The sequence below is a fragment of the Boleophthalmus pectinirostris genome, unplaced genomic scaffold (genome assembly GCF_026225935.1).
Source record: "Boleophthalmus pectinirostris isolate CB_2022bp ecotype Guang Dong unplaced genomic scaffold, ASM2622593v1 HiC_scaffold_12, whole genome shotgun sequence".
In the NCBI taxonomy this organism is placed as follows: domain Eukaryota; kingdom Metazoa; phylum Chordata; class Actinopteri; order Gobiiformes; family Gobiidae; genus Boleophthalmus; species Boleophthalmus pectinirostris.
In genome coordinates, this window is record NW_026571018.1 from 30,891,651 (window position 1) to 30,917,878 (window position 26,228).

General features: G+C 38.7%; 1 protein-coding gene across 3 annotated transcripts in view; it reads left to right on the forward strand.

Moving 5' to 3' along the window:
- The first annotated feature begins 3,843 nt into the window (after positions 1-3,843).
- LOC110153966 (glucocorticoid receptor-like) overlaps positions 3,844-26,228 on the forward strand; it is a 166,915-nt gene continuing 144,530 nt past the window's right edge. For 2 of the 3 annotated variants that reach the window (XM_020917896.2, XM_055148659.1), the window contains exons 1-2: positions 3,844-4,327; positions 6,648-7,776. In XM_020917896.2, the coding sequence (XP_020773555.1) occupies positions 6,656-7,776 (1,121 nt within the window). In that variant the 5' untranslated portion in view covers positions 3,844-4,327; positions 6,648-6,655. The remainder of the gene's footprint in view (positions 4,328-6,647; positions 7,777-26,228) is intronic. The other variant, XM_055148658.1, reaches the window with a different exon arrangement.

Consider the following 26,228-nt stretch of genomic DNA (forward strand, 5'->3'; position numbering starts at 1 on the left):
AATTTGGGGGCCCTAGGCGAACTTGAGTTTGGGGCCCTCACTATAATATATAATTTTTTTTGTTTTTGTTTGTTTTTGTTTGGTTTAAAAAAACTATATATTTTGGATTGTTCTGTTTTTTTCCCCCATTTTGTTTTCTTGAAATGGGGCCACTCAATATCGCAAACATCTCTATTTTTTATTTTTATTTTGGTGGATTGGAAACTTGTTTTATTAGTTCAGTTGCCTTTTAGACAACCAGAGCTGAAGGTAGTTTTATCTTTTTGCTAGTACAATTACATTTTTGCTTACATCCATTACATACGATTATTATTATTTTTCTTATGTTTATTGTTTAAATGTAAACTACTCTCACTTAATCATCTATAGTCATATTGAGAGAAAATCGAATCGCTCTGAGGGCCATTGGGTGGGGGTCCCTCCAGGTTTGGGGGCCCTAAGCAGCCGCCTACTTTTGCCTAATGGTAACACCGTCTCTGAGAATAGCTTTTAATATTTAAATTTTCTCTACATAATTTACTGTTTTTATCTTTGCTGTGTTATTATTTCTATTATTTGCTTCTTGCTCTATTGATCAGTGGTGAAATGTAATGAAATAAAAGTGGTTAAATGGCCAACTGTAAAGTTTTTAAAGTGCTTTTAAAAGTGTTTTTAAAGTGCTTTATAAATAAAGTTGGTATGGTATGGTAAATGCTGTACTTCACTAAATTTCAGAGCAGGTATCGGTACTTTTTACTCCACTACATTTTTGAATAGGACTGAAAAGTGTTTTTTTTTTTTTTTTTTTGTTTTTTGTAGTTTGAGATTTTCTGAAAAGTCTGGGGAGTGTTCATAGTTAGAAAAAAAAAAAAAAAAAGGTAATACTTTTACTTAACTAGATTTTTTCATGTGATACTTTTACTTGAGTACTCTTTTGCTCTGGTATCTGTACTTTTACTTAAGTACCAAAATTGAACACTTTTACTGAATGTTTTAATGTGATCGGTAAGTCTTTGAATCTCCTGAAAAACTCCTGAAATATAAACCAAATGTATTATTATTTTATTATGAAGTTCGATATGGACTATAAAGCTGCTTTAAAGCCCGCAGAGCATCGGTGCAGTGTTGACTTTGAAAATTAATCTACTTTGTGTCATATTTAATCATATTCTCCATTGACCTCAAATGTGACCACAAGAAGGCACTGTGTGAGAGCAGTTCGAGCCAAAAGTGGGCGGGGCTGAATACAGTGACGATAAATCATAAACCATTTTTGATTCCATTTAGTTTTGTGTAATTAATATCTAACTAAATCAGCTTCAGTGTTATCTTCTGACTTTTGATGCCATTTAACACAAAAATATATAATTTCCTCCTTTAAATAATATTTTCTAAAGTCTGAACTCTGCTCCAAACCACAATATTTTATATTTGTTGTAGAATCATGACACAAATAAGACAGGTATGTAAGTATGTTTGGGTAACTTCTTGATCAGATGTGAATACGACTGAAGTGACAGATTCCCACAATGCATCACTGTCATTTAAACAATGTGATCCTGCGAAAAGGTGTCAATGTACAAAGTACGGACTGCTCCTAACGTACACATAGCATGAATGTTTTCAGGATAGATGCGTATTGTGATCCTTTTAGTGGCTTCTCAGTTAAAGTGCTCACCTGTACTCAGCTCCTCATCGAAATATTCCACCCACTGTATTTGATCATAAAGTAGAAGTACTTGAAAGATGTTAAGAATCTCATTTGTTGAATGTCAAGTACCCATAGACCTGTAGCTTTTACTACTTTTTTTCTATTGTCAGTCCGTCAACTACGTCCAGCATATTACCTTCCATTTGTACTCCACTTTACAAGAAACAAGACTCCAGAAGCTCTACTACACTGTGGTCATTCCTTCACTTCATACCTGCAATGAGATACGTCTGTAGACACATCTGTAGCCCGGAGACAAGAGACGGCCCCTTCGACTGCCATCAATCACACGTACTCACACGCACACACAGTCACACACACACATATTACATTTATAAATAAAGTGTTTGAAGTGTCTTGGCAAATAACATAACATTAAAAAAAAAAAAAAAAAAAAGTGAACCACGTGATTATGTAAAACAATTGGGGTAGGACTCCATAAGTTTTTTAAACTTCATCCTCCTCCTTTTGAGCACCAGGTCCCAAATATGTCATGTATATATCACTATTTTTGTTATTGTTTTTGAATTTTGTTGTACCTCGCTCAAACAAAGAAATAAATGAAATGAAATAAATGAAATGAAATAACATAACAACAATTTAGTTCAAACGAGATTGGATCACCAACCTTCTAGTGTGTGAATGCTCATGACACTGAGCCCCTGCTGCCCCAATTTCAAATAAGAAAAGATGCACGTTATTGTTCCCAAGGGGAAACTTATGGTGACGCACAAAGCTCCATACAGACAGTATAGTCATTACAGAACCAAATGAAAAAGAGTTTCGGTTCAAAGTGTAAGTCAGCAGGTTTCTAGTCTTTATATGTGGTTCAGGTTCATGAATACTATAATACAATACTGTGATCAATCAAATATTTTATGGAAACAATGATTCAAATATCCAGATCTAACTATAACTTGACCACTCATTTTGAAATCTCTTTTCTGCTCCCGGTGGACAGCCTGCATATATGGAAAGTGTTGGCAGTTCTGGAGCTTTGTAATTGAAACGGGCCGCGGTGAGAGCAGAACTCTGGCCCAGGGATGATTAATGCTCCTGATCCACATACTCCACAGTAAGAAAAAGACTCAAACAGTTTCTATGAATGTTCTCAGAATCTTTCTATGTTTTTAACTGTTGTCTCGGGGCAATGCTGTGAAAATGAAAAGCATCAGAAGCATCCAGTTACATTCTTGAGTCTCACATATTGAAGTGAATCAAAGAGGTGGAGCCAAGATTCCTTCTCACCGTGTTCTCAAATCTCAACATGCCCTTCAGAAATACAATAAGTTTGTTATGTAGTTATGTAAAGAAGCCACTTGTGAAATAACTTGTGTGGAGTACAAAAACTGTAAGTGGGTAAAATGAACTAAGCATTGACACAGATGACTTCTTTACAAGAGTAGAGTCAGTTCACTATGCTATGGGATTGTGGCACAAAATGTCCTATCGCAAAGCCTGCACTTACTGTTAAATACATTATTAACATGGCTGCCACTACTAAAACTAGAAATTCTGCTATTGCTGCTGGTGGTGCCACTACCTCTGCACTTGAGGTAGTCTCTAGAAAAAGCTAGACTTTATCACTCCCATTGAATTGTGCTGTTATTACAACTGCCTGGCTGTCAATTTTGCCTCTTTGCCTCTTATTGGCAACATAAAATAAAAATACGCTTATAGGCAACATAAAAAATTAACAATTTCAGAAGCACTTCTATAATATTTTTTCATCCTGACACCTTGGTACCGTGTGCGGCGTGAAGCAGCGACCCAAGACACGTTTTGACAGATTCCTCAACAGAGTTTCAGCGGGGTAAGGGGCGTTCACCCACAAGTGTCAAACTAACAGCTGCGTAAAGTTCTTCATGGATATGCAAGGTGTATCCGAAAACAGGGCAATGACCCATTCAAAATAAAAGAGGCAGCTGGGGTAATTGCTTATGTAAATAAACGCAGGATTTGGAGAATTGTTAAAAATGTCAATACAAATGTGCCAAAATCCAAAGTGGCGCCGAAGAAAATTGATGGAAAATCCGCCGTCCAACTTTACGCACGCATTTCACGGTCCTGTTGTGCGTTACGTAACATAAGATGGAAGTATAAACCGGAAGCGCAATTGTCACACAGTTCGCTTGACACCCCCGCACCAACCGTCCGCCCTGCTGTGCCTGTATCTGCTGTAGAGTTGCGCCAGGCTGTACGTCTCCATTATATAACTTTAATGGACTCACGAGTTTAACGCCGCGGGAGCAGAGTGCAGGACCACACATCTGTCCTTCTATTTGCATTTATTCGTGGATTTGAGTTGAGGGATTGAAAAGCGAGGAGGGAGATATTGGTCACTTTACCCCCTGCTGGCGACGTGAGTTTAAAGTTGTCGACGTCTCGCAGAAAACGGTGGTGCGCACAGCGGCTCTCATGGACTACATGTAGGTCAGCGAACCGTGTGTACTTTTCTGCACAAACGCCGTTTTCTCCAGATCATGTTTTTCTTCTGCAGAAGGATAAAGCCCCGTACGGATACCACTGACATTTTAACACCCAACCTTTTCCGAGCTTGACAGAGGTCTATTTTTTAATACAATTTGGACGGACAGATGACCTAACTGGAGGAGCGCATCTTATTTGAAACTACAGGTACGAGCAGCTTGTTTGTTCTTGGTGCAGTAGAATACCCTAAATACAAACTATTTGTTATTCTAAACCGTATAGGAGAAAACGCAAAAAGATTCAATGCATAGTAGGAATAGTAGGAACAGTATTGTGTAAGATATGCCGTATTTTTCTGGACGCAAGGTAGCTGTAACAAAAACAAATATCATATATACTCTGTTGCATTAACTTAAATAAATCCGATGTGAGCGATCTGCCCGTTTAGGCGTGTGTTCAGTGCAGTGTCTCGTCATAGCCAACAGGTTGCACTAAAGCCGTGTGTGCAGCGCACAGTGCAGACTGGAAAAAGTATCGCAAAAGTCCGAGAAGTATGAAACTTTCTATTTTCCCTTTACTAAATCTACATGGGAAGGAAAAATACAACAGCCTGTGGTCAGCAAACCACGGTCAATAAATATAGACCATAGTCCAAGTCGAGTGGAAATCTATACTGTAGTCTGCGTGGGCGTGGAAAACACTGCTGCTCTCCGAGATATGACCAAAACAGCAAGGCAGAATAAAAACAAGCACAAGCTCATTTTGCGATAGCTCATTACATTTACTGATTGACTAGGCCTACGTGATGTGTTGTGCGTGCGTGTTACTGTGAGCGGTTATCATGTTCATCTGTAAACTGTGCACTCTCAGCCCTGCCACTTATATTTTCAAATCAAGACCAGTCTGTTTATTGGTATGATTGTGCACTTGTGCATGTATAAACACTGCACTAGCCACGTCGTACATGTGGTAGTCTATACGTCGTCTGTAGATGAGGCATGGTGCCTCTAACCACGTCACGCCCACCGCCTGAAGCAAAAATAAAAACATAGTAGGGCATGCAGACTTGGCCCGTGACAGCGTCAGGGGAGGACCGGGGTTGTCTGTCACGCTTTTTACTCAAGAGCAAATTGCTCATCATCAGAAAAGAAGTCCATAATACATCAAATAAAAACTTAAAGCCTTTGCTTGAAATGTGTGGGACTACAGTTTGTATAAGCTAATGTGACGAAAGTTATGAACCGTTAAAGATAACAAAATCGATTATGACAACTTGCCCCCTGTCAAGGTAGACTGTCACAGTGTGGGGGACAGCTTGACCCTGTTTTCTATTAAAACATGCTTTTGGCATATAAATAAATAAATATATATATAATCACACATTACACATTATGCGTACAAACTATTAATTTGAGCACAAGCAATTGTTTGTTTGATTTAAATTTTTAAAAAAGTCTCTATTAAGCTTTAAATTGAAGGAATAATTCCGGAGTTGTAGATAGACAGATATAGTTTCAACAAAAGCTACTGCTTTAATGACTAGTCAGGGTCTATAAAACACATTACATCAGCTCCACCATTTATGTTACAAATGACAACCAACCCTGACCTCCCGGACACAACCAACCCCAACTCACTTTCTAACAGAAAGGTTAGCTGTCATAAAAATGACTCATAAAAAAGACAAACGTCTTCTCACTTGACTTAAAAAAATAATAAGATGAATGATACCAACATCAAGCCACAGCACCCCCTGGTGTGGCTATGAAAAGCAATGTGACAGCCGACCCATGAGACAACCGACCCCGGTCTCCATTTAGGATATGTCATTTCTCTACAACAGTAACTCAAGAAACATTTTGTCTGTGGTGACAGCTGGCTTGACTCGCCCTCCAGATACAGCCATCAAGGTTAATAATCTACAGGTGATCTACTAAGCTGTGAACCATTTTCTACATTGTCTCATGACCGACTTTTCATATGTTATCTCATGCTGTAGCAGTTTAATGTACACACTTTTTACCAAACAGAGATAAATATTGGTGACAGCTCCCACTGCTCCAAGCCCAGAGCCTTAATCTCTATAAACAGATGTATTTGTACCTTGTCATTGGCTGCACAGCACTGACTCTGTTGCACTGCCTGTAACACCAGTTAAGCCCAGGCATGTCTTGCTCTTGTTGGCTCAGATCCAAACGGCACATAGCAACGTTGCATGTGCCGGAGACTGGAGTACATAGTTCAAAGCAATGACTTGAATGTTCTAATGATTTATGTTGTGGCAGTGCAGGTCTTTTTGTCCCCCCGTGCTGCTCCTGATTCTGGCAAACTGTTAAAAGTGCAACTGTCACAGGAGACCGGGTCAATTTTGTCATTCAGCTCTCTTATATAATGAACAGCAGAGCACTGGCAGAAATGTTGGATAACTTTGCTTGGAGGTTACTTTTTTGGATTTGAGATTGTTTTCTGACACTTGTTATTTTGAAAGATCTTCTAATGTTGTTTGTGTTTTTATTCCCTCTCCAAGATAAAGCAATGGATCAGGGAGGACTGAAGCGCAACGGTAATCGAGACGACAGCCTGACATTTCTGGAGCCTGGAGTTGGAGTGGGCAGAGAGTCAGTAGACACAGCTGGTTCACTGCTACATGCTAACATGCACCTGCCCAACAACAACACAGCCCCTCTGCAGATGTCGCAGTCCACCGTGGCCTCCAATGGACGGGTCGCACCCAAAAACCAAGTGAACTTGGTGAATCTTTTTGAGTCTCCGGATATTTGTTTCAACATTGAGGACAACCTGCCCGTGCTGAACCATGGCAGCACTGATCTGGACCGCTCCTCCACTAATATCATCAACTCTTCAGACACGTCTGTCTTGAGGAACCTGCCCATCCCAGATCTGTTTGGGTCCCACATTAAACAGGAGCAGGACTTCCCTCTGCACAAGGACATCGGAGGGTATAACACACCGCCCGGCTCCTGTGACCTGGACGGCACCAACGTCAGGCTGATGGAGGACAGTGAGATTTGGCAGGGTCTGGACCTTCCTGGTACTCTGCCTGAAATCAGTGATATTGAAGTGGTTTCAGAGGTGGCCCTCCTGGATAACATCCTCCATGAAACCGCCAGCAATGTGGGAGTCCCAATGCGGGGCATGTTAAAGGAAACCAAGCCCCTAATGGGTAACGGAGGCCACTGTTCTGGTGTGAACGGGACAGACCCCCACCACGCCTCCATGCTTCACCAGGCTCAGGATGTGCCGCTGCTGCACCACCAGCCCACCTCCCTCCTCTCCAGCGTCATGATAAAGGAAGAGAAGGAGGATGACTTCATTCACATCCAAACGCCCGGAGTGGTCAAGCAGGAGAAGCCGGACAACTCTTCTTACTGCACCAACCAGTGTCTCCAGAACAGCTCTCTGCACGGAGCCCCTATGCCCCCCTCTATGGGGCACGGGTACCACTACAGACCCGCCCCAAGCTCCACTGTGACCCTGCCTGACCAGAAGCCATTTTCCATGTACCCCACACTGCCCCCGGTGGAGGAGGGCTGGGCGCGGGGCCGATATGGAGAGGGGTCTGGGATGCAGAGGAGCGAGAACGGCCTGCCCTCCACCAGCCCATCCCTGGCTCCGTACCCACTGAACTTCCCCAGGTAAGACGTTATGTCACACTTGCTTACTTTAATCAGCATGTTATGTACGCTTTTAGTTTGTGCATGCGTCATTCAAAGAGTGTAAACAGTCTTGGCCTGGTAACATGTTAAAAAACAGAATTTGATTTCGATATGAATGGGCCTTTGTGTAATAATTAGATACTGAAGTTGTACAGTAAATAACTATATTGTTATGAAGAAGTGAAATTAAGTGGCTGGTCTTGTCATGCTTTTGAAGTATCGTATTCAGCCTGTGGATGTGAGGATAACTGCCCACTGGCCTATTTCTGAACATGGCAAAGAATACCAAATGCTGGCTAAGCATTCTGGTGGACTTGTAGGCACATACATCGCAGAAAAGAAAAAAAAAAATCATCTTTAACATAGTGGATATGTTATTGTCTACAGTACACTTTGAAACCTTGAAAACCCTTGTAAATATAGCAGACAGAAGTTGCCCTTTAAATAGGCATTTGAAAGATGGGGCAGATGTAACATATTTATGGGTTGGGCACTCACGCACACACAATAAGCATGCTTTGAATTTCAGAAAAAAAAAAAAACAAACGCTTTTCATGGTTTGGGTTCAGGATAGTGTTTGTAGCATGTATGTCGCATGAGGCAACAAGTGAATTAATAGACGGGTTGCCAGGATACAGGACCGATATTTCAATACCCAGAAAAGACTTACTTTGATTAGAAGTGTTCTTGCGTATGTATCTTGCATCAAACATATTTATTATTATACATATGAGATTAAGCATGGGAGTCTTTCTGTCATCACTTCCCGTTGCTGTGCTATTATGGGATATCACAAGTTTACGTAAATATGCGATCCCAGAGGAAGTGAGTCATTGTGAGAATACATAGGTCAAATGTAATTGTGCACTGGGTCAGATCATTTAAAGGGAGAGTGTTTTAAGTGAAGAAATGTGCTGTTTGCTGATGACTAAGCACGTTACGCAAGGGCTGTTAATATACCGACGAAGGTAATATTGGGTTTGTATGTATTCTCACCTCATTGTTGTACATTGCATTACGGTTTGACCCATTTGTCACTGCAACAGATTTCAATAGAATCAACAGAATAGAAACTATAACAAAGGCTTTTTTCAGGTCTAAAATGTCAGTTTAAAGCTAGTGTTGTCAAGATACTTTTATATTCCCGTGTGGTTTTATGTTTATGTAATCCGTCAGTGGTCCAAGTAGGTTCCAAAGTGGTCCATGGGCGTTTAAAATAGTCTCATACTTGTTCTGATACAGCTCAAGATCATTCTAAAGGTATTCAGGAAAGGTTCATTTCTGTCCTGTGAATCGTTCGGTATCTGATTTTCGATACTTTTGACGACCCTTTACACGAGATCCTTGTTTATTTTGGTTGTTTCAATCCCCGGTCTATTTGGCTATTGTGTTCTATAGGGCGCAAGAAAGTACACATACATATAAATAGTTAGGATTGTTATTAAAGGGCCCATATTACGCTATTTTCTGATCTGTTATAATGTTGTTTCCTCATCACAAACATACCTGGAGTTGTGTTTTGTTTCATTCACAAATGTTTAACTCTCAAACTCTGCATATTTAGGCTGCGTTCTTCTCTCAAACAGAAAACACTCAGTTCCACCTCGTGATATCATGCGGTAATACATCAACTGCTCCACTGTCCACACCCATACTAGAATGATTTTAACGATTTCAGCCCCGGAATTGCGAATCTCTACTGAAATGAAGTTAAAGAGGAGCTGTTAACTTGAAAACACTTCATGACATCAAGATGGAATGGAGCAGTTTCAGCTTTTAGAGATATAGACAAATTTATTGCAATATTGTGGGGAGGCTCACGATTAGGGATGTAACAATATCCAAATCTCTCAGTACTATATTTTCGCGATATACATCTCACCGTACGATATTTATTGCGATACAAAACTGTTAATATGCTACATTTTCCTCTTAAAATGCCTTGACAAGACTTAATCCAAAGAACTAAGACTTAAAAATGCTTAGAACTGTTAGGATCATGGTCTATGTAGTTCCCTCTGTCTTTTTTTTTTAGCTATTGCTGCACCATAACTCTTAATTTAAGCAAAGAGACTTGTAATTCGATATTACTGTGAGAGCTTTGACGATACGGTATCACGATATTTTGGTTATTGTTAAATCCTTACAAACTACAGACGTGTGAATGAAACACAACACTGCTCCAGGCATGTTTTTGGTGTCGTAACAACATTCTAACGTGTCAGTTTTGTTCAATACAGGACTTTTAAGGGTAAAGAGAAGATGCTGATGTTGCTTTAGTTCATTTCCGTGTGACTGTGTTTGAAATCTGAAAATATGCTTCTGAAACACAAAATGATTAAACACTGCGAATTCTGACATGAAAGGGCTTCTTGTGGTCACACTCTCTGCATACCAACTCACTTCCCCTTTCCTTCCATATTTGATCTGCTGCAGCGCCGTTTGTATACAGTAGAACGCACACCGCACAAACGCTGCTTTAAATCTTCATTTCACTTCATTTCATTCCGCTCCGTTTTCCTGCAATTACTAAAGCGCGTCACCCTTTAGCGCTTGTCTGGGAATCGCCGTAGCCTTCAGAGTGCGCTTAAAATTGAAATACAGCTCGTTTACGCAGCCATCCCTCTTCGAGAATGTCCAATCTCATCTCATTTCAGACGCTAAGCAGGGTTGGGCCCGGGCAGTGCTTGGGTGGGAGAGCGTTGGGAAATGCCAGGTGCCGCGTTTGGGCAGCGGCGGCTCTGTAACCTCATACTGCCACTGCGTACTTAAGCAAGACACTTAACCCACTTATAAGTCTCGTGCATTATTCCTGTCGTTATATTTTAAGTCTCGTTTATAGGCCTGTCGCAATACGATTCTGAAGCACGAGATTTTGCTACGTTAAGGAACCGATAATTAGCCATAGAAGTTAGATCAAAGTTGCAGTTTTTAGGGGACATTCATTTTATAAAATCAGAGACCAGGAAACGACATTTCATGTTGAAAGGCAAGTTCTAGTAACAACAATAGAACAGAGAACAACAGACTGTTAACGTCACATATGAACAGTTCTTCAGATAAACTATAACAGAAACAACAGAACAGAACAAGGTTTACCAAACTCTCCATCTCACTCCAAATCACTAAATCCATTGAATTCGTCATCATCGACGTCACTTCTGAAGCAACTCCACGACCTCCAGAGGTGAACAGAGTGCTACTTCCTCTTCTGTCTCTTTCCTTTTCTCTCTCTCCCTCTCCTTTCTCTCTTTTTCCTTTTCCTTCTCTGCCTCCTTTCTCTCTTTCTCCTTTTCCTTCTCTGCCTCCTTTCTCTCTTTCTCCTTTTCCTTCTCTGCCTCCTTTCTCTCTTTCTCCTTTTCCTTCTCTGCCTCCTTTCTCTCTTTCTCCTCCTCACTCTCATTTCACTTTCTTTCCGTCTCTCTCCTTCTCTCTCTCTCCACCCCTCCTCTCTCTCACTCTGTCTCTCTCGCTCTGCCTGTCTCTTTCCTTTTCCCATTCTCACCCTCCTCTCTCTCTTCTTCTTCTTCTCTCTCTTTCCTTCTCACTCTTGCTTTCCTTTCTCTCTCTTTCTTTCTGACCCTCTTGCACTCTGTCTCTTTACTTTTCTCTCTCTCCACCTCCTCTCTCTTTCTCTCTCACTCTCTGTCTCTCTCTTCTTCTCTCTCTCCCACTCCTCTCTTTCTTTTTCCTCCCCCCCTCTCTCTGTCACTGTCTGTCTCTCTCCTCTCTTTCTTGCCCTCCTTTCTCTCTTTCTCCTCCTCACTCTCATTTCACTTTCTTTCTGTCTCTCTCCTTCTCTCTCTCCACCCCTCCTCTCTCTCTTTCTTCTTCTCCTCTCTCTTTCTGTCTCTCTCTTTCCTTCTCTCTCTCTCTTTCCTTTCTTTCTCTTTCTTTCTGACCCTCTTGCACTCTCTACTCTCTGTCTTTTTACTTTTCTCTCTTTCTCTTTCTCTCTCTCTCTCTATCTCTCTTTCTTTCTGACCCTCTTGCACTCTCTACTCTCTGTCTTTTTACTTTTCTCTCTCTTTCTTTCTTTCTCTCTCTCTATCCTCTCTTTCTTTCTGACCCTCTTGCACTCTCTGTCTCTTTACTTTTCTCTCTCTCCACCTCTCTCTCTTTCTCTCTCTCACTCTCTGTCTCTCTCTTCTTCTCTCTCTCCCACTCCTCTCTTTCTTTTTCCTTTTCTCTCCCCCCTCTCTCTCTCTGTCACTGTCTGTCTCTCTCCTCTCTTTCTTGCCCTCCTTTCTCTCTTTCTGACCCTCTGTCTCTGTGTCCCCCCTCCCCCCCTTTCTCCTTCTCTTTTTTCTTTCTCTCTGTCTGTCTCTCTCCCCCTTCTCTTTCTCTCATGTCTCTCTCGTCCTCCTCTCTCTCCTCCTCTCTCCCCCTCTCTCTGTTATTTCCCCTCCCCTCCATTTGTACCCTTCATATTTGAGCGTAAACTATGCAGACAGGAAGCCCATGGTTTGGTAACAGTGCATTCTTGCACTACCACGCACGATATTTCACATATGAAGCCTTCCTCTTCATGTCTGCGTGAGACCAATTACCCCGGGATCGGTCTGGAGTTGATCATTGACACCGGCTACAGCCTTAAGCATGTTTACTTTCGCCGGGGCCTTATGTCATATGTTGCACTTATGTAATTTTGTATAGCTTTTCACTCTGAGATTTTAATGAGGCCAAAGTCTTAACGCAGCAATAAAGGCGCCACCACTCTGACCAGAGAACGCTCATAACGGGGATATTTGGAAGCAGAGGAAAAACGAGTGCTGAAGTATAGATCAGTAGTCCGTGTAGTGTTGCAGTTAAGACCGCACTAATCGAGACAAAGACCAGTCCGAGACCGCAGGGTCCCGAGACCAGGACAAGACCAAGAGAATCTGAGAGTTGAGACTGAGACAAGGCCAAGACTTTTAAAAGTCCAGACCGAGACGAGACCAAGGTTTTTAAAAGTCGAGGCCAGGACAAGACCAAGACCCCAGAGAGTTGAGACTGAGATATAATTTCCTATATTTATTTGTATTTTACAGTTATTTTGGCACATATATATCAGTGTTTTTAAATCTATCTCCATTCTTTCTGATTAATATTAATTTAAGTTTGAAAGTAGGCCAGTCAAACTGTACTGCACTGAAACACTCAGCACCCCTTTTTTGGACCCTCACCCACAGTTTGAGAACCCCTTCTTTAAACCCACTTTACACAAAACAACTTCAAAGTGAATCAAGTGAGTTTTTTCAAGTTCATAACATTTACAGTCACATTATCTTACTGGGTTTGTAGTGATTTTTAGCAGCCTCTGTACATTTACCGTAGCCAGGCTGGCGCCACCTAGTGCCTCCGCTCAATTTCATTTCTCTCCAGAGACTAGGTCAGGAATCAGAATAACCTAGAAGTTTGCAAGAACCCCAAAAGTGTGAGTCCGGGCACCAGCCAATCAGCGAAGAGTCATATATTCTGTGTTGGCAACGATTACCATGATCGAGGATTTAAAGCCGGAACAAAGAGAATGTTTTGTGAATTTTATCAAGGGGAAAGACATTATTGCCCTTCTTCCTATGGGATTTGGGAAAAGCTTAATATACCAGTTAGGACCGTTACACATTACATACGTCACAACAAAACAGCAGCAATTGTTTGAGTAAAAAAAAAATACCCGCCTACTGTCCTCTACTGTACGGGCCTCAAGTCCGAGACAAGGCCGAGACCAAATGCGCTCGAGTCTGAGACAAAACCAAAAACGCGGTCTTGAGGCCGATCTTGAGACCAAGACCGGTCTTGAGTACCACAAAACTAAGTCCACAAAACATTGTACTGCTTCATAGTATACAAGTCATTGCTCTTCCTGGAATGTTCCACAGTAGGACATAAAACCGTTCTACCTTACATTTATTTATTTACAGGCGGGTTTGTAGCTCAAAAATACCTACATAAACAACTGACCCGCCACCAGAAAAGTTAAACATAAAGTATTCTTTGTACTAATGGGGTACGACTTTTTGTTATTTTTCTGTTCTACAAAAAGATTTGAGCTGTCGAAGGTTGGAATATGAACATCTATGACTCATTATAGTTACAAAATCAGTGCTAAATTAGTTAAATTTATCACTTGTCATGTTTTTTTAGGGTTAGTGCGTCAGTGGCATAAATTGCATTCAGTATTGTTGTGTATCATTTATATTTTCTTCAACAGTATATCATTTTCATTATCATTATCATCAAAATTTGTTGTCGTGACAGATGTTTGGTCCCTCCGATCACTCACACAGTATCAGATTTTGTGGTTTACGTAACATTTAAGCCATCTTTAATGTCCACAAATCAGATTATAATCACATTTTGGTTTGCATGCCATGTGCGTATAGCCACTGATCGATCTCGCAGTGATTTATTTCTTAATATTTTTCTCTGTAAAGTCTTAACTCTGGAAAACACACCAAATATTAACATCTGTGGAAAGACTAAAATATGAGCATGCATTTCCGAATATGTTTTTGACAGTGTTCTTGGCAAGTTTTCCATTAAAAGACAGGGTTGAAGGTCAGCGCGTAGTCGGCCAATGGTGTCTTACGCAACCAATTTTTGTTTTAGCTGACTAAGTTTTTATTTCGATTTATACGGTAATATACAGCACAACCGCAGAGAGAAAAATATATCATCCTTTTACATATAAATACATTGTTTCCTAGTACTTTTTTGCGTAAATTGTTTTTGCATGAACCAAGTTAGTTTTGAGAATTTTTGCCACGCCCCCTTTTTAGTCGATCGTCAAAAATTTCTGTAGAATTTCTTTAGAATTACTTTGGAATTTCTGTAGAATTTCTTTCCGACTGCAGCCCTACATTCAGATTGCAATTGTGGTTTACTTGTGATTAATTCTACAACTGGTTTACACGTTCAGTTAATGTGGGCGTATATCTGAAGGTGATTCCCGGAAAATCTTCTGCTGTTCTAATCATTTTCTCTCACGGTTCGATATTTGTTGAGATATTTTGTGGAGGCGAACCAAACAAAATTGTAAATATGATACTTTTTCCTTTTAAAAGCATTGGAAAAGCCCCGAGAACCCGCCGGTACTGTCTAGGGATCTAACAGTAACGGAAATATCGTGATATCGTATCGTCAAAAGTCTCACAGTGGTTTTATAGTAGCAACAGCTTAGAAATATCGGGAACTACATATCCCATGATTCATTTCAGTGCAGACAACATGAAGAATTATGTTTTTTACTTGAATTCTTGGGATTATGACAGAAATAATTCACACCAAAATCTTGTCAAGGTATTTTAAAAGCCAAAAAGTGTCCTATCTACAGTTCCATTCGCCTCTCCAAAATATTGCAATAAATATCGTACCGTGAAATGTATATCGTACAGAGAGATTTGGATATCGTTACATCCCTAGTGCTGTTCTAATATGAAGAATTTAGACTTAGATGTGCTTAATAACAGTTATTTCTTCATGTAGTCTGCACTGACCACACCAAAGGATCATGGTCTATGTCAGGGGTGTCAAACTCGTTTTCACCAAGGGCCACATTTGGATCAGGCTTGATCGTGAACAGTAATTTGACAAAGAGGGAGATAGTCGCACGTTGATAGTCGAAGTATTTTGTGCGTCACTCCTCTGCGAATTAGTGGCTGATAAGATCTTTACTCTTTCGACACAATGTGAACCTGCCCCGGAGCCAAACCTCAATAAATTACACCGACATAGAGACATTTTCTGTTTGTTCTGCAGAGCGGTTTGGTAACACCTGGGATATTCGTTATTCGTAAAACTAAACAAATCACCCGTCAAAATGTTTCTCCTCAAAGATCTACTCACCAACTTAAAATTATTTGTGTCGTTCTGAAATTCTGTGATATGGCCTTTGCAAACATTTTAACCCAAGACTCAGTGCAGTGGTGGAAGGTAACAAAGAAGAAACGTTTTTAAATTTTTAGGTATCTGTACTTTACTTATGTACATTTTACAGTAGCTACTTTTTACTTTTACTTCATTACATTTAAGAGCATGCATCTGTACTTTCTAGTGCACTACATTTTATATCTGCACTGAAAAGTAAAAAGTACTTTATGGTGTGGGACCTCCTGAAATGGCTTATGAGACTTATTTTTAGCACATTTCATTTGAGTTTCTGGCCCAATTCTGAGCAAACCAAATACACGACTACACTAAAAACAGCTAATCTACTGGATAACTTAAAATCAGCTAAATTCTTTATCAAAATCACTACATTTCAACCTTTATTTGTTCTAAAAGTCTCTTCAAAATACTTTTTTACTTTTACTTGAGCAACATTTTGACCGTGTATCTGTACTTTTAAGTAACACAACAGAATACTCCATCCACCACTGCTACTTAAGAAAATATCGATTCAGTGATATATCGCGATACTTCATTGCGTGATTCTTATATTGATCCAAAATGTGTCTGAATCAGTTTTTAAAAGTCATGTTTTTTCAGTTTAACGTTCTCATGATTTAAAAAGTGAAATAAACTGTATTCATTCAATTTTGATCTTGTGAATGTGTACTCAGCCACAATATTATACATAATCATTGAGAAGTCACAATATGTTGTCCTTTGTTTTAGTATCAGGATATAGTGAGATACATTGAATCGTGACAGGCATATCATGATGCGTATCGTATTGCCAGATTCATGGCAATGCACACCCCTACTGCTCATGTATATGTCCATCCAATATAGTAGAAATTGTATAAAAAATGTTTCAGAAGAAGCGCTTCCTGGACCTCCAGAGGATAATACACAGTAGATCCAACTCAGCGGTGCTCTTTGGGAAGGGAAGTCAGTACAAAGATGCAAAAAAAAAAAACCAAGGCACTCACTGGTTCAAAATAAAATGCCTTTATTAGTTTACGGCATGTCTTAAACTTTTTTGTCCAGTGAGTGCCTTGGGTTTTTTTTTTTTTTTTTTTTGCATCTTAGTAGAAATTGTACTTGAGCATCCATAAGAAAATGCAAGTGATAAGTATCTAAACTGCCAAATCAAATGAATAAGAACATATACTCTTGCATTGCCTCTCTCCATTGACTCCCAGTGTGTTTTAGATTCCAGTTTAAAATGATTTTATTTACCTTTAAGTGTGTGCACGGCCTAGCTCTCTCCTACCCCGCTGACCTGAGCCACCCTCACGTCCCCTTTCGCACCCTGTCGCACCCTCTCTCACCCTCAGGTCAGCAGACCAGCTCCAGCCTGCAGCTTCGTGGGTACTGTGCGTTCTTTGTCGCTGCTGTGGAATCACTCGCCATTAGAGATTAGACCGGCGGAGTGTCTACATGTTTTTAAAATCACTCCTAAAACCACTGGCTTTTAACAAGTGACATGTACATCTCTTGTCATTGAGGATCTTATTGTTTTTGACATTTTTTAGTAGTTTTATTGTTTTTTTTTTTATTTTGTATTGTTGTACTGCGATTGTCCTTGTTTATTCTAAGTTTGTGTACAGGACTTTGACCAGCTGTAATTTTCCATTTCCCATTCTGCTGTTCAGTCTATATACTTCCTTCATTTGTTCACTAATTAAACCATCAAACAGTGGTAGACATGATAAATACCCCATAAAAGTATTTCCTTACCTCTGTTTTATACTGTAGAGTTGTTAAGCCATGATGTCGTTTCCGGGTCCAAGGTTTAGGTTTGATTATACTCGGATATTTTGGCCTATACCAGTTTATACCAGTTTATACCTGCCAGTTTATACCCGCATTATAACTTTTTTTTTCCTCCTGACTAGTAAAATAATTGTTGTAGTCAGGGCTTCTTGTGGTTTAAAATTGCATTATTGTGAAATCGTAGTATCAAAGTGTAGCTCATGTGGGTTAAGAGTTGGTAACACAAAGCGTGAAGCACATTTGCGAGATAAAATGTTCTTATATTTGTGAAAATGAAATTACAAAGCATTACAATTTTGATTCGTAAAGCTAATTTAACATGAACTTCTCGCTTTTCTTGCACACTTAGACGGTGGGTGTTGCCTGTCCCTGGAAGTCAAAGATATGGGTTTCACAAAATATAACAGATAAGATACTTTGCAAACCACAGCAGACTTAACGCAGACAATGGAATCCAACAATAAAAGCAAGAATAATCAAACATAATAGCATTTCAGTATGATTATTCTTTGTTTTAGGTCTCTTTATGTCTTTTGTTTTTGTTAATTCTGTTCACTGACAATGCCAATACACACTTCTGATTCTTATAATGAATAAAAAAAAATAGAAATATCTTACCAAACACTAAACACACTCAAATCTCAAACTGTTTAGAAGGTTTTAAAAGCAAAAACAACAACAACAACAACAGCTCACTGATTAGGAAACAGGTTTAGGCTCAAGCTGTTCTGCATAACAAGCTCATTTTACATTTGTACCTCAATCAAAAATAAAACTCACTCTAGGGGATTTCACCGGATCTGATCATAAATGTTTTAATGTAGTGGATGTCTTTTTGTTTTTGTGCTGCTTCTAAATCCCCAACTGACCTGGTCAAATAATTAATGAATAAATAAATAAATAAATAAATAAATAGGCTTATATAGTCCTAATTAACACAACATGAGATTGACAGATTAAATAGACGGGTGTATTTTGTTCCTAGTTTGACCTAGGACAAGTTTACCCCTGAGTATAAATAATAGTGTAATAAAATAAAATGTGAATCTAGCAAGACCAAATGTCAGGCCTTGTTTATGTCATTTTACCGATCTTCCTGAAGTGGCACACATTTTTTTCAGTGTGTAATATAAATATAATCCTCATTTGCTTGCAGAAGTTTACTATGAAATCATATTTTAAATAAATTTGTCCTATATCATCTCCAAATGTTGATTTGGGAAGAAATACTAATTATTTCCTTACCTGCGCAACATAAGAAACTACAGAATTAGTTCAAAAATCATTCAGAATCACTATTAGGAAGGTCTTAAATATGTACTTTATTGAACTATATAAGATAAAATCCTGAAAGAGTTGTGGCACATTTATTGAAAACACAGGAGTGTGAGGCAGAAGTGCTATTCCTGAGGAGTAATTTGACACACTGTATTTTTACTCGATTTGTGTGTGTTTGAGACCACATCATTTGTGCATGTTTTCTTTGTATGTATGAAAAAAAAAAAAAAAAAAAACATGCAAAAATGATGTGGTCTCAACTGTGCCACAACTATTTCAGGATTTTATCTTACATATTTCAATTAAATACTTAGTTAAGACCTTCCTAAAAGTGATTCGGAGTGATTTTTGAACAAATTCTGTAGCTTTCCAAGTTTTTTTGTGTTGCACTGCTTGCAAATAATTAAAATAAATAATTAGTATTTCTTCCCAAATCAACAGTTGCAGATGCTATAGGATATGGGGAACAAGAAAAATTATTTAAAATACGATTTCATAGTAAACTTCTACGAGCAAATGAGGATTATATTGATATTACATACTGAAAAGATATGTGCCACTTCAGGAAGACTGGTAAAATGACATAAACAAGGCCTGACATTTGGTCTCGCTACATTCACATTTCATTTTATTACGATATAGAACGCTGAGTTTCTAACTCATTCGAGCCGGTATTCGTGAAAAAACAAATGTGTACAGTTTCCATTTTTATTTTCACTCATCTGTTTATGCAGCATTTTTAAACATAAACTACACAATGTACTACTCAATTTTTGCATATCTTTAAAACAACATTCAAACAATCATTTTCACTAATCCGCCCTTTCTCACTCCTACCATCCACCGATTCATTGACGAAACAAAAATACTAAAATCTGGTTTACGCTGACAAGCCGCAGTCGCTTTTCTATTTCTAAGCAACAGCCTTCGCTATAAATGTCCGTACGCGCCGCAGTTTACTTGGCTTCCTAACCAATGAATTCCCTCTGCACGCTGCAACAAGTGGACCCCAAAGTGACAGGCTGTGAGCACATAATTGGACAGGCTTGTTATTTGGCTGTCTGCGAGGCCTCTTCAGTTCCAGTGTGTAGTCAGAGACGGACGCTGGTCATTGTGCAGCACTGTACCATGTGTGCGAGTATAAATAGAGGCACAGTCACTATTAGGAAAGGGATCGAGCTTGTTATGTTTGGCAGCAGGTCCGTCAGGAAGCAGGAAGTGCACAGTCTAGAACCTCCGGGCTGTAATACTGTCCATTTGGGTTTCATTAGTCCAGCTCAAGCACACTGTAGCGCAGCTTGATTAGGAAAAGAATAATAATGATTCACTTGGTCACTGAAATCCCGATTATTTTGAGTCGCAACGCTGGAATTTCCTCATTGCGGCACAGAGGAGGTTTTCTGACGTCTAGAAGTGAAGTTAAGTTAAGTAGCAGACCTATTATGCAAAACCGACTTTTCAGATCTTATAGTCGTTTCCTTTTCTCATTTACCCTCTCGAAGTTGCATTTGGAGTGATTCATACACATTTGAGCAATCTTTAATCACTTATTTTCGAGACGCGACACTGCAGGTCAATCACACTGCTTTTGTACTACTTTGTTTTACTCTTTATCGGTGATACACGTAGGATTTGGCAGCATTTTGTCATCAATTTTGGTTCAAATTAAAAACATATCTGCTGCTTGCTAGTGTGCACTGCCAATTCTTTATTGTGATGACTTGTTTCTTTTATTAAGTCATTTTTGCATGAATATCGTGATGGAAAATGTGCAAATTATAACAGAATGATTCACAGAAAGGTGTTATAAATTCTAGCTGTATAGTAAACACAAGCACAATAGGTCTTTTTTTTAATGTTGATGGTAATTTGGTGACCATAATAAGCTCTGTTCACGCTTGCGTTTCACGTTTGGAAACATGCAGATGATGACTTCCGGTGTAGTTACTGACACTGGGCATGTGATAAAACCATTAATTCAAAGCTTTCCGTGGAGGACGTGACTCTGATCGTATCTTTGATGTCACTCACGTGCAGCTGGTTGTAACTGTTGATCTGCTGAACATAACAGAACCCTATAATTTACATCGTTTTTAGTTTGTTATTATTATTGTTAAGTTATTGATAATTATAATACACAAATTAATTACTGGGTTTCAGATGATGTCACGTCAGCGTCACCAAAAGCACATGGGGGTCGGGAAGTAAAGACAGACACAGAGAACGCCGTTTACCTCTTTCTTTGCGGTCTGTGGTTGCTGCAAACGCTCTAATTGGAAGAAAGACAAATGTGTTTTTTTTGTGTGTGTGTGTGTGTGTGTGTGTGTAAAAAACGTACAGTAAAAAGACAACAAAAGTGGATCGACAATCTCCGGCTAAAACAGGAGGTGCGGAAACAGACAATGCTACAGTTTGCAGCGACTACTTTATAACAGATAAGGATTGTGTCATTTACGGGTGTAACGATATCCAAGTCTCACGATACGATATCGTCACGTTATGAACCTCACAGTACGATATTTATTGCGATATCGTGGGAAAGCTCAAGATATGGTGGGGAGACTCACGATTAGGGATGTAAACAATATCCAAAACTCTCTGTACAATGTTTTCGTGATATACATCTCATGTTATATTTATTGTGATATTTTGTGGAGGCTAACAAAACTGTCAATACGCTTCTTTTTCCTCTTAAAATGCCTTGACAAGACTTAATCCAAAGAACTAAGACTTAAAAGTGCTTAGAACTGTTATTTCTTCTTGTAGTCTACATTGAAATGGAGCAAAGGATCATGGTCTATGTAGTTTATCTATCGCTGCATCATAACTCTTAACTTAAGCAAAGAGACTTGTAATTCGATATATTGTGATGGTCCACGATATTATTGTGAGAACTTTGACATTGTCTTGATATACAATATCACGATATTTCAGTTATTGTTACATTCTCAGTGTAACTTATTAATTAATATTTTCAAAGTCTTTTTGGACAATTATTTAGAAAGACAAGCATCATAAGTGACAGGTAAACTGTTGCATTTTAGGTCCTAACTTGTCACGCAAAAAGTTTTATGTGCTGTACTGCTGTAATTTGGCGTTTTATACCTTTTTAAATCATTATTTTAGATTATCTTAGTGCAGCGGGTGATTTTTATTCTCAATAGTTGTGCACCTCCAGGTTTTTAAAGGCTTTCATTTGGCTCAGTGTAATACAAGATCTGCAGCACCAGATAATTTATGATACCTATCGCCTCAATGCCGAGAAAATCGTCCAAACTGTATGAAAAGTCCGACTTCTACGTATCGTACGGGTCATAACCTGTATTTAGATTTATTTTTCCGTGCCGAGACGTTCAAACTTTTAGCGTACTCACAGTCACCCATCGTGCTTTGTTTTGAAGCGAAACCCCCCATTTTAATTTCGCGCCTCATCAGGGTCACGTGACTGAAACCCAGCAATAGGCAATTAATAAAAAGAAAAAAGAAGGAATACAATGACATCTAGATGAAGAAAACTGGCCCATTTTCTCTCAGTTTTCCCAGATTTTGTCAGAGTTACTATCGCCAACAGAGCTCAAAGGTAGTCATCATCCACATGTTTCCAGAGGTCTTCCAGTTTTGTGAAGATTTGTAAGCGTGAATAAGATGATATGTTTGTCGTAATTAATTGAAGTCATAATGGAAATCACTATTATAAGGGATTGACTGCACAAGTAACCACAAAAACCTCTTCATATCAGTTGATAATATTGGCAATCCATCAGGTATGTCTTGGTCGAGGTTTTAAGTTTCACTCTGCAAGTTTGATCCTGCAGACCTCCATACGTGGAGTCATCTTTGCCATGTTGGAAGCCAGTTTAAACCCTTTGGCTGTGAATTTGCCCCATGTTCTTTTCTTTTCAAATACTAGGCGTTTTATGATGTCTGGAAAAATTGTACTATAAAATGTTTCAGAACATTTGGAAAGCAACTGTCAGGGGCTGTCCAGATTTGAAAATGGGGGAATAAAAGCCTCTTTTAGTTTTGTACAGTGCAGCGTTGTTTTGGAACGGACGGCTGGAGAAACTGATTGGAGTGTAAACTACGCTATTAAAGGTTATGTAAGGTTATTTCCTGATCTATGTTATGATGTTGTTTCCTCGTCACAAACAGACCTGGAGTTGTGTTTTGTTTCACTCACACAAAGCGTCCATGTTGAGGCTGAGTTCTCCTCTCAAACAGAAACCACTCTGTTCCACCTTGTGATGTCATTTGGTAACACAGGAAGTGCTTCACTGTGTTTTTAAAATGTACGCACCTTCACTAGAATCATTTGGTTTATTTCAGCTCTTTAATTACCGATATCTACTAAACAAAACGTAAAATGAAGCTGTACGGCTTCATGATCATGATCATCACAAGGTGGAACAGAGCATTTTGAGCTTTGGAGATCTAGACAGACTAATAAAAAGGATTACTCAAACATGTGTGAATCAAACAAAACACAACTCCAGGTTTGTTTTTGACGAGAAAATGACATTATAACCAGTGGCGGAGATAATAATTTGGGGACCATAGGCAAAACTAACCTTGGGGTCTGCACTATAATGCACCGTTTTTTGTTTTTTTTTTAATATATATATATATATATATATTTTTGTCCATTTTTCCCCATTGTTCTTGACAAGCTCAACTCTATTTATTTGAATTATACTGGATTGGAAACTTGTCTTATTAGTTAGATCAGGGGTCTCCAACCTATGCTCTCCACTACAAGCAGCTTGCCAAGGGATTTCTGAAGTACATGTAACACACTGAATAAGTAAAATTTGATTGATTAAATGCCTTTTACCATAGTACATGTATCATTTTGATGCCTAACTTTGTGCACCAATAAACGGATAATGGTTTGTTATATAGACGTCTAACTGGACCTCATCTACGGCTCGCTGTGGCTCTTATATATGCTCAATGTCTTGTGACCGCTAAAACTAACAGCTCTCTGGCATTTTTGTTTTGTAAAGTAGCTCATTTGAGGAAAAAGGATAGAGACCCCTGAGGTTAGATAGTCTTTTTTGTTTTTTTTTTACTAGTACAATTACATTTTTGTTTACATCCATTATTTATGAGTATTATTATTTTTCTTATGATTATTATTTAGAAGTAAACTACTCTCATTTAATGTCATATTGAGAGAAAATCAATTTACTCTGAGGCCTCGGCCATTAGTGACACTGAAGACAATTGGTTGGGGGCCCCTCCAGGTTTGGGGACCCTCTGCACCTGACTACTTTTACCTAATGGTAGCTCCGCCTCTGATTATAACCCATCTTAAAGCTCACAAGAGTCAATTTTGTGTAATATAGGACCATTTAAAATACACGTAAACAATACACTTTGGAGTATTACTAGCTTATTACTAAATACCCAAACATATTAGGATTACATCACCACCACTGGGGTAACTGTATTGTAATTGTAAAGAATAGTCGAAAAATTTTGCCTTTTCCACTTTGCTTTTTGTAACTTTGCAGATCGCTGCTGTTAGAACCACTATTATTACTGAAAATACACCGCCCCGCGCTTACGTTGTCTATCATTTTAACACGCTCGTGCATATTTCGGCGGTGAGGATCAAGAGGTCACTTCTGTGTGCGTCCGTAAATGCCAGTGTAATTTGTCTTTTGTTATGGGCGTGCGGTTCTTGTGTTTACGGGCTGAGAATAACAGGGCCCCGGCGCTGGAGATGATTCTGTACCGTACACACTACACTTCAAAGTCGTCGTAAATACAAAAGGAAGAGCTGACTCGGCCCTCCTGTCTGGATCTTACATCAATGGAGTACGCGTCATTATTCACACTTGAGGGAGTTAAAATGTGCGAACGTTTAGTGAAATAATGGCTCTTTTATAGTGTTATCCCACATGCCCAAAGAGTATATAAGAAATGGGGCTACATAAAGTCTGAAAAGATCATAAATTTTGGGTTTTGAGTATATTGTCTATAACTAAAACTATTGTGAACGACATATAAAAGGGTTGATTAAAAATGAAACGGAAATGTCAATTGTAATCTTTCAAACAAGAGTAATGTGAGTTTTTTTATGGCTAATTTTATGGTCCATTCACGTTTTGAGTGATACTTGAACTTCAACCAAGACATTTACAAGCCCAATTTGAGTGTTTTTGTAATATTGGTGGAAGTAGTATTCGCAATTGCTACGTAGGAGTAAAGGACGCTTAATCCAAATGTATTTTTATCATATTGCTGGTATTCACTTTGCACACACACAGTGACAAAATGGCAATGAATTTAATTAGAAATGTGATCAAAATTAAATCACGTCTAATCGTCAATGATAAATTTTGTTTTTTTAATCGAGAGGTCGGTCTACAGCCAGCCCCCGTCAAGCATCAAGCAGCATAGTTTGGAGCAAAATTCGAAGGAAGAAATTAGAATTTATTTGTTAAAGAGCCTATATTGCACCATTTTCTGATATTATATATTGTTATTGATCATTTATGCAAAACGTTTAAATTTAAAATAAATATAGGCTACAAATATGTACCTTATCCCTCATATAAAACATAAAATGAATAAAATATACTTTCCTTCTTTCCACTCCTTTTTGGGCAATTTTTTTGTTGAGGTTATTTTCATCTCTATTATGATTTCACTTGTTGATGTTATATGTTCCATTGTATAAGAATGTAAATCTTTACTTGCCCAAAATAAATACATAAAAAAAATATAAAAAATTTAAATTTGAACATGAAATAAGGCATAGAATAACATAAATGTATCCAAAATAAACTATATTTCCAGCTCTTCTACAATCTCTATATTTAAAACTAAACTAAATATGCTTACTTATATAAAAATATCCCAGAATAACCTATGTTAAGCTTTCGTTTCAACTCGATTATATGAGTTTGGAAATCGTTTGTCACACAAATTGAAATCGTGATCAAAATTCAAATTTACTGCACAGCCTTATTTGTTATAATTGTTATAATGTTGTTTCCTCATCACAAACAGACTGTACCTGGAGTTGTTTTTGTTTCATTTGCTCACGTTGAACACACAAACCCTGCATATTTATGGTGTTATTTTCTCCAAATGTAAACACTCTGTTCCACCTTGTGATGTCATGTGATAATACAGAAAGTGCTCCACTGTTTTTTTTTTTTGTTTGTTTTAGTTTTTTTCCATACATTTTAGCTAGAATCATTTAGATAATTTCCGTCCTGTAATTTCCAATCTTTGCTGAACAAATGGTAAAAGCAGGTAGCTGTTAAACTTGAAAACTACCACTACATGACATCACAAGGTGGAACAGAGCATTTTGAGCTTTGGAGGTGTAGACCAGAGGTGTCAAACTCATTTTGGTCCGGGGGCCGTATCCAACCAACTTTGATCCCAAAGGGGCCGGATCAGAAAACTCATGTCATATAAACCCCAAAAATAACAATAAGTTCAAATATTTGTGCAGAGAAACACAAATCTATTACAGAAATCTTTTCTAATTG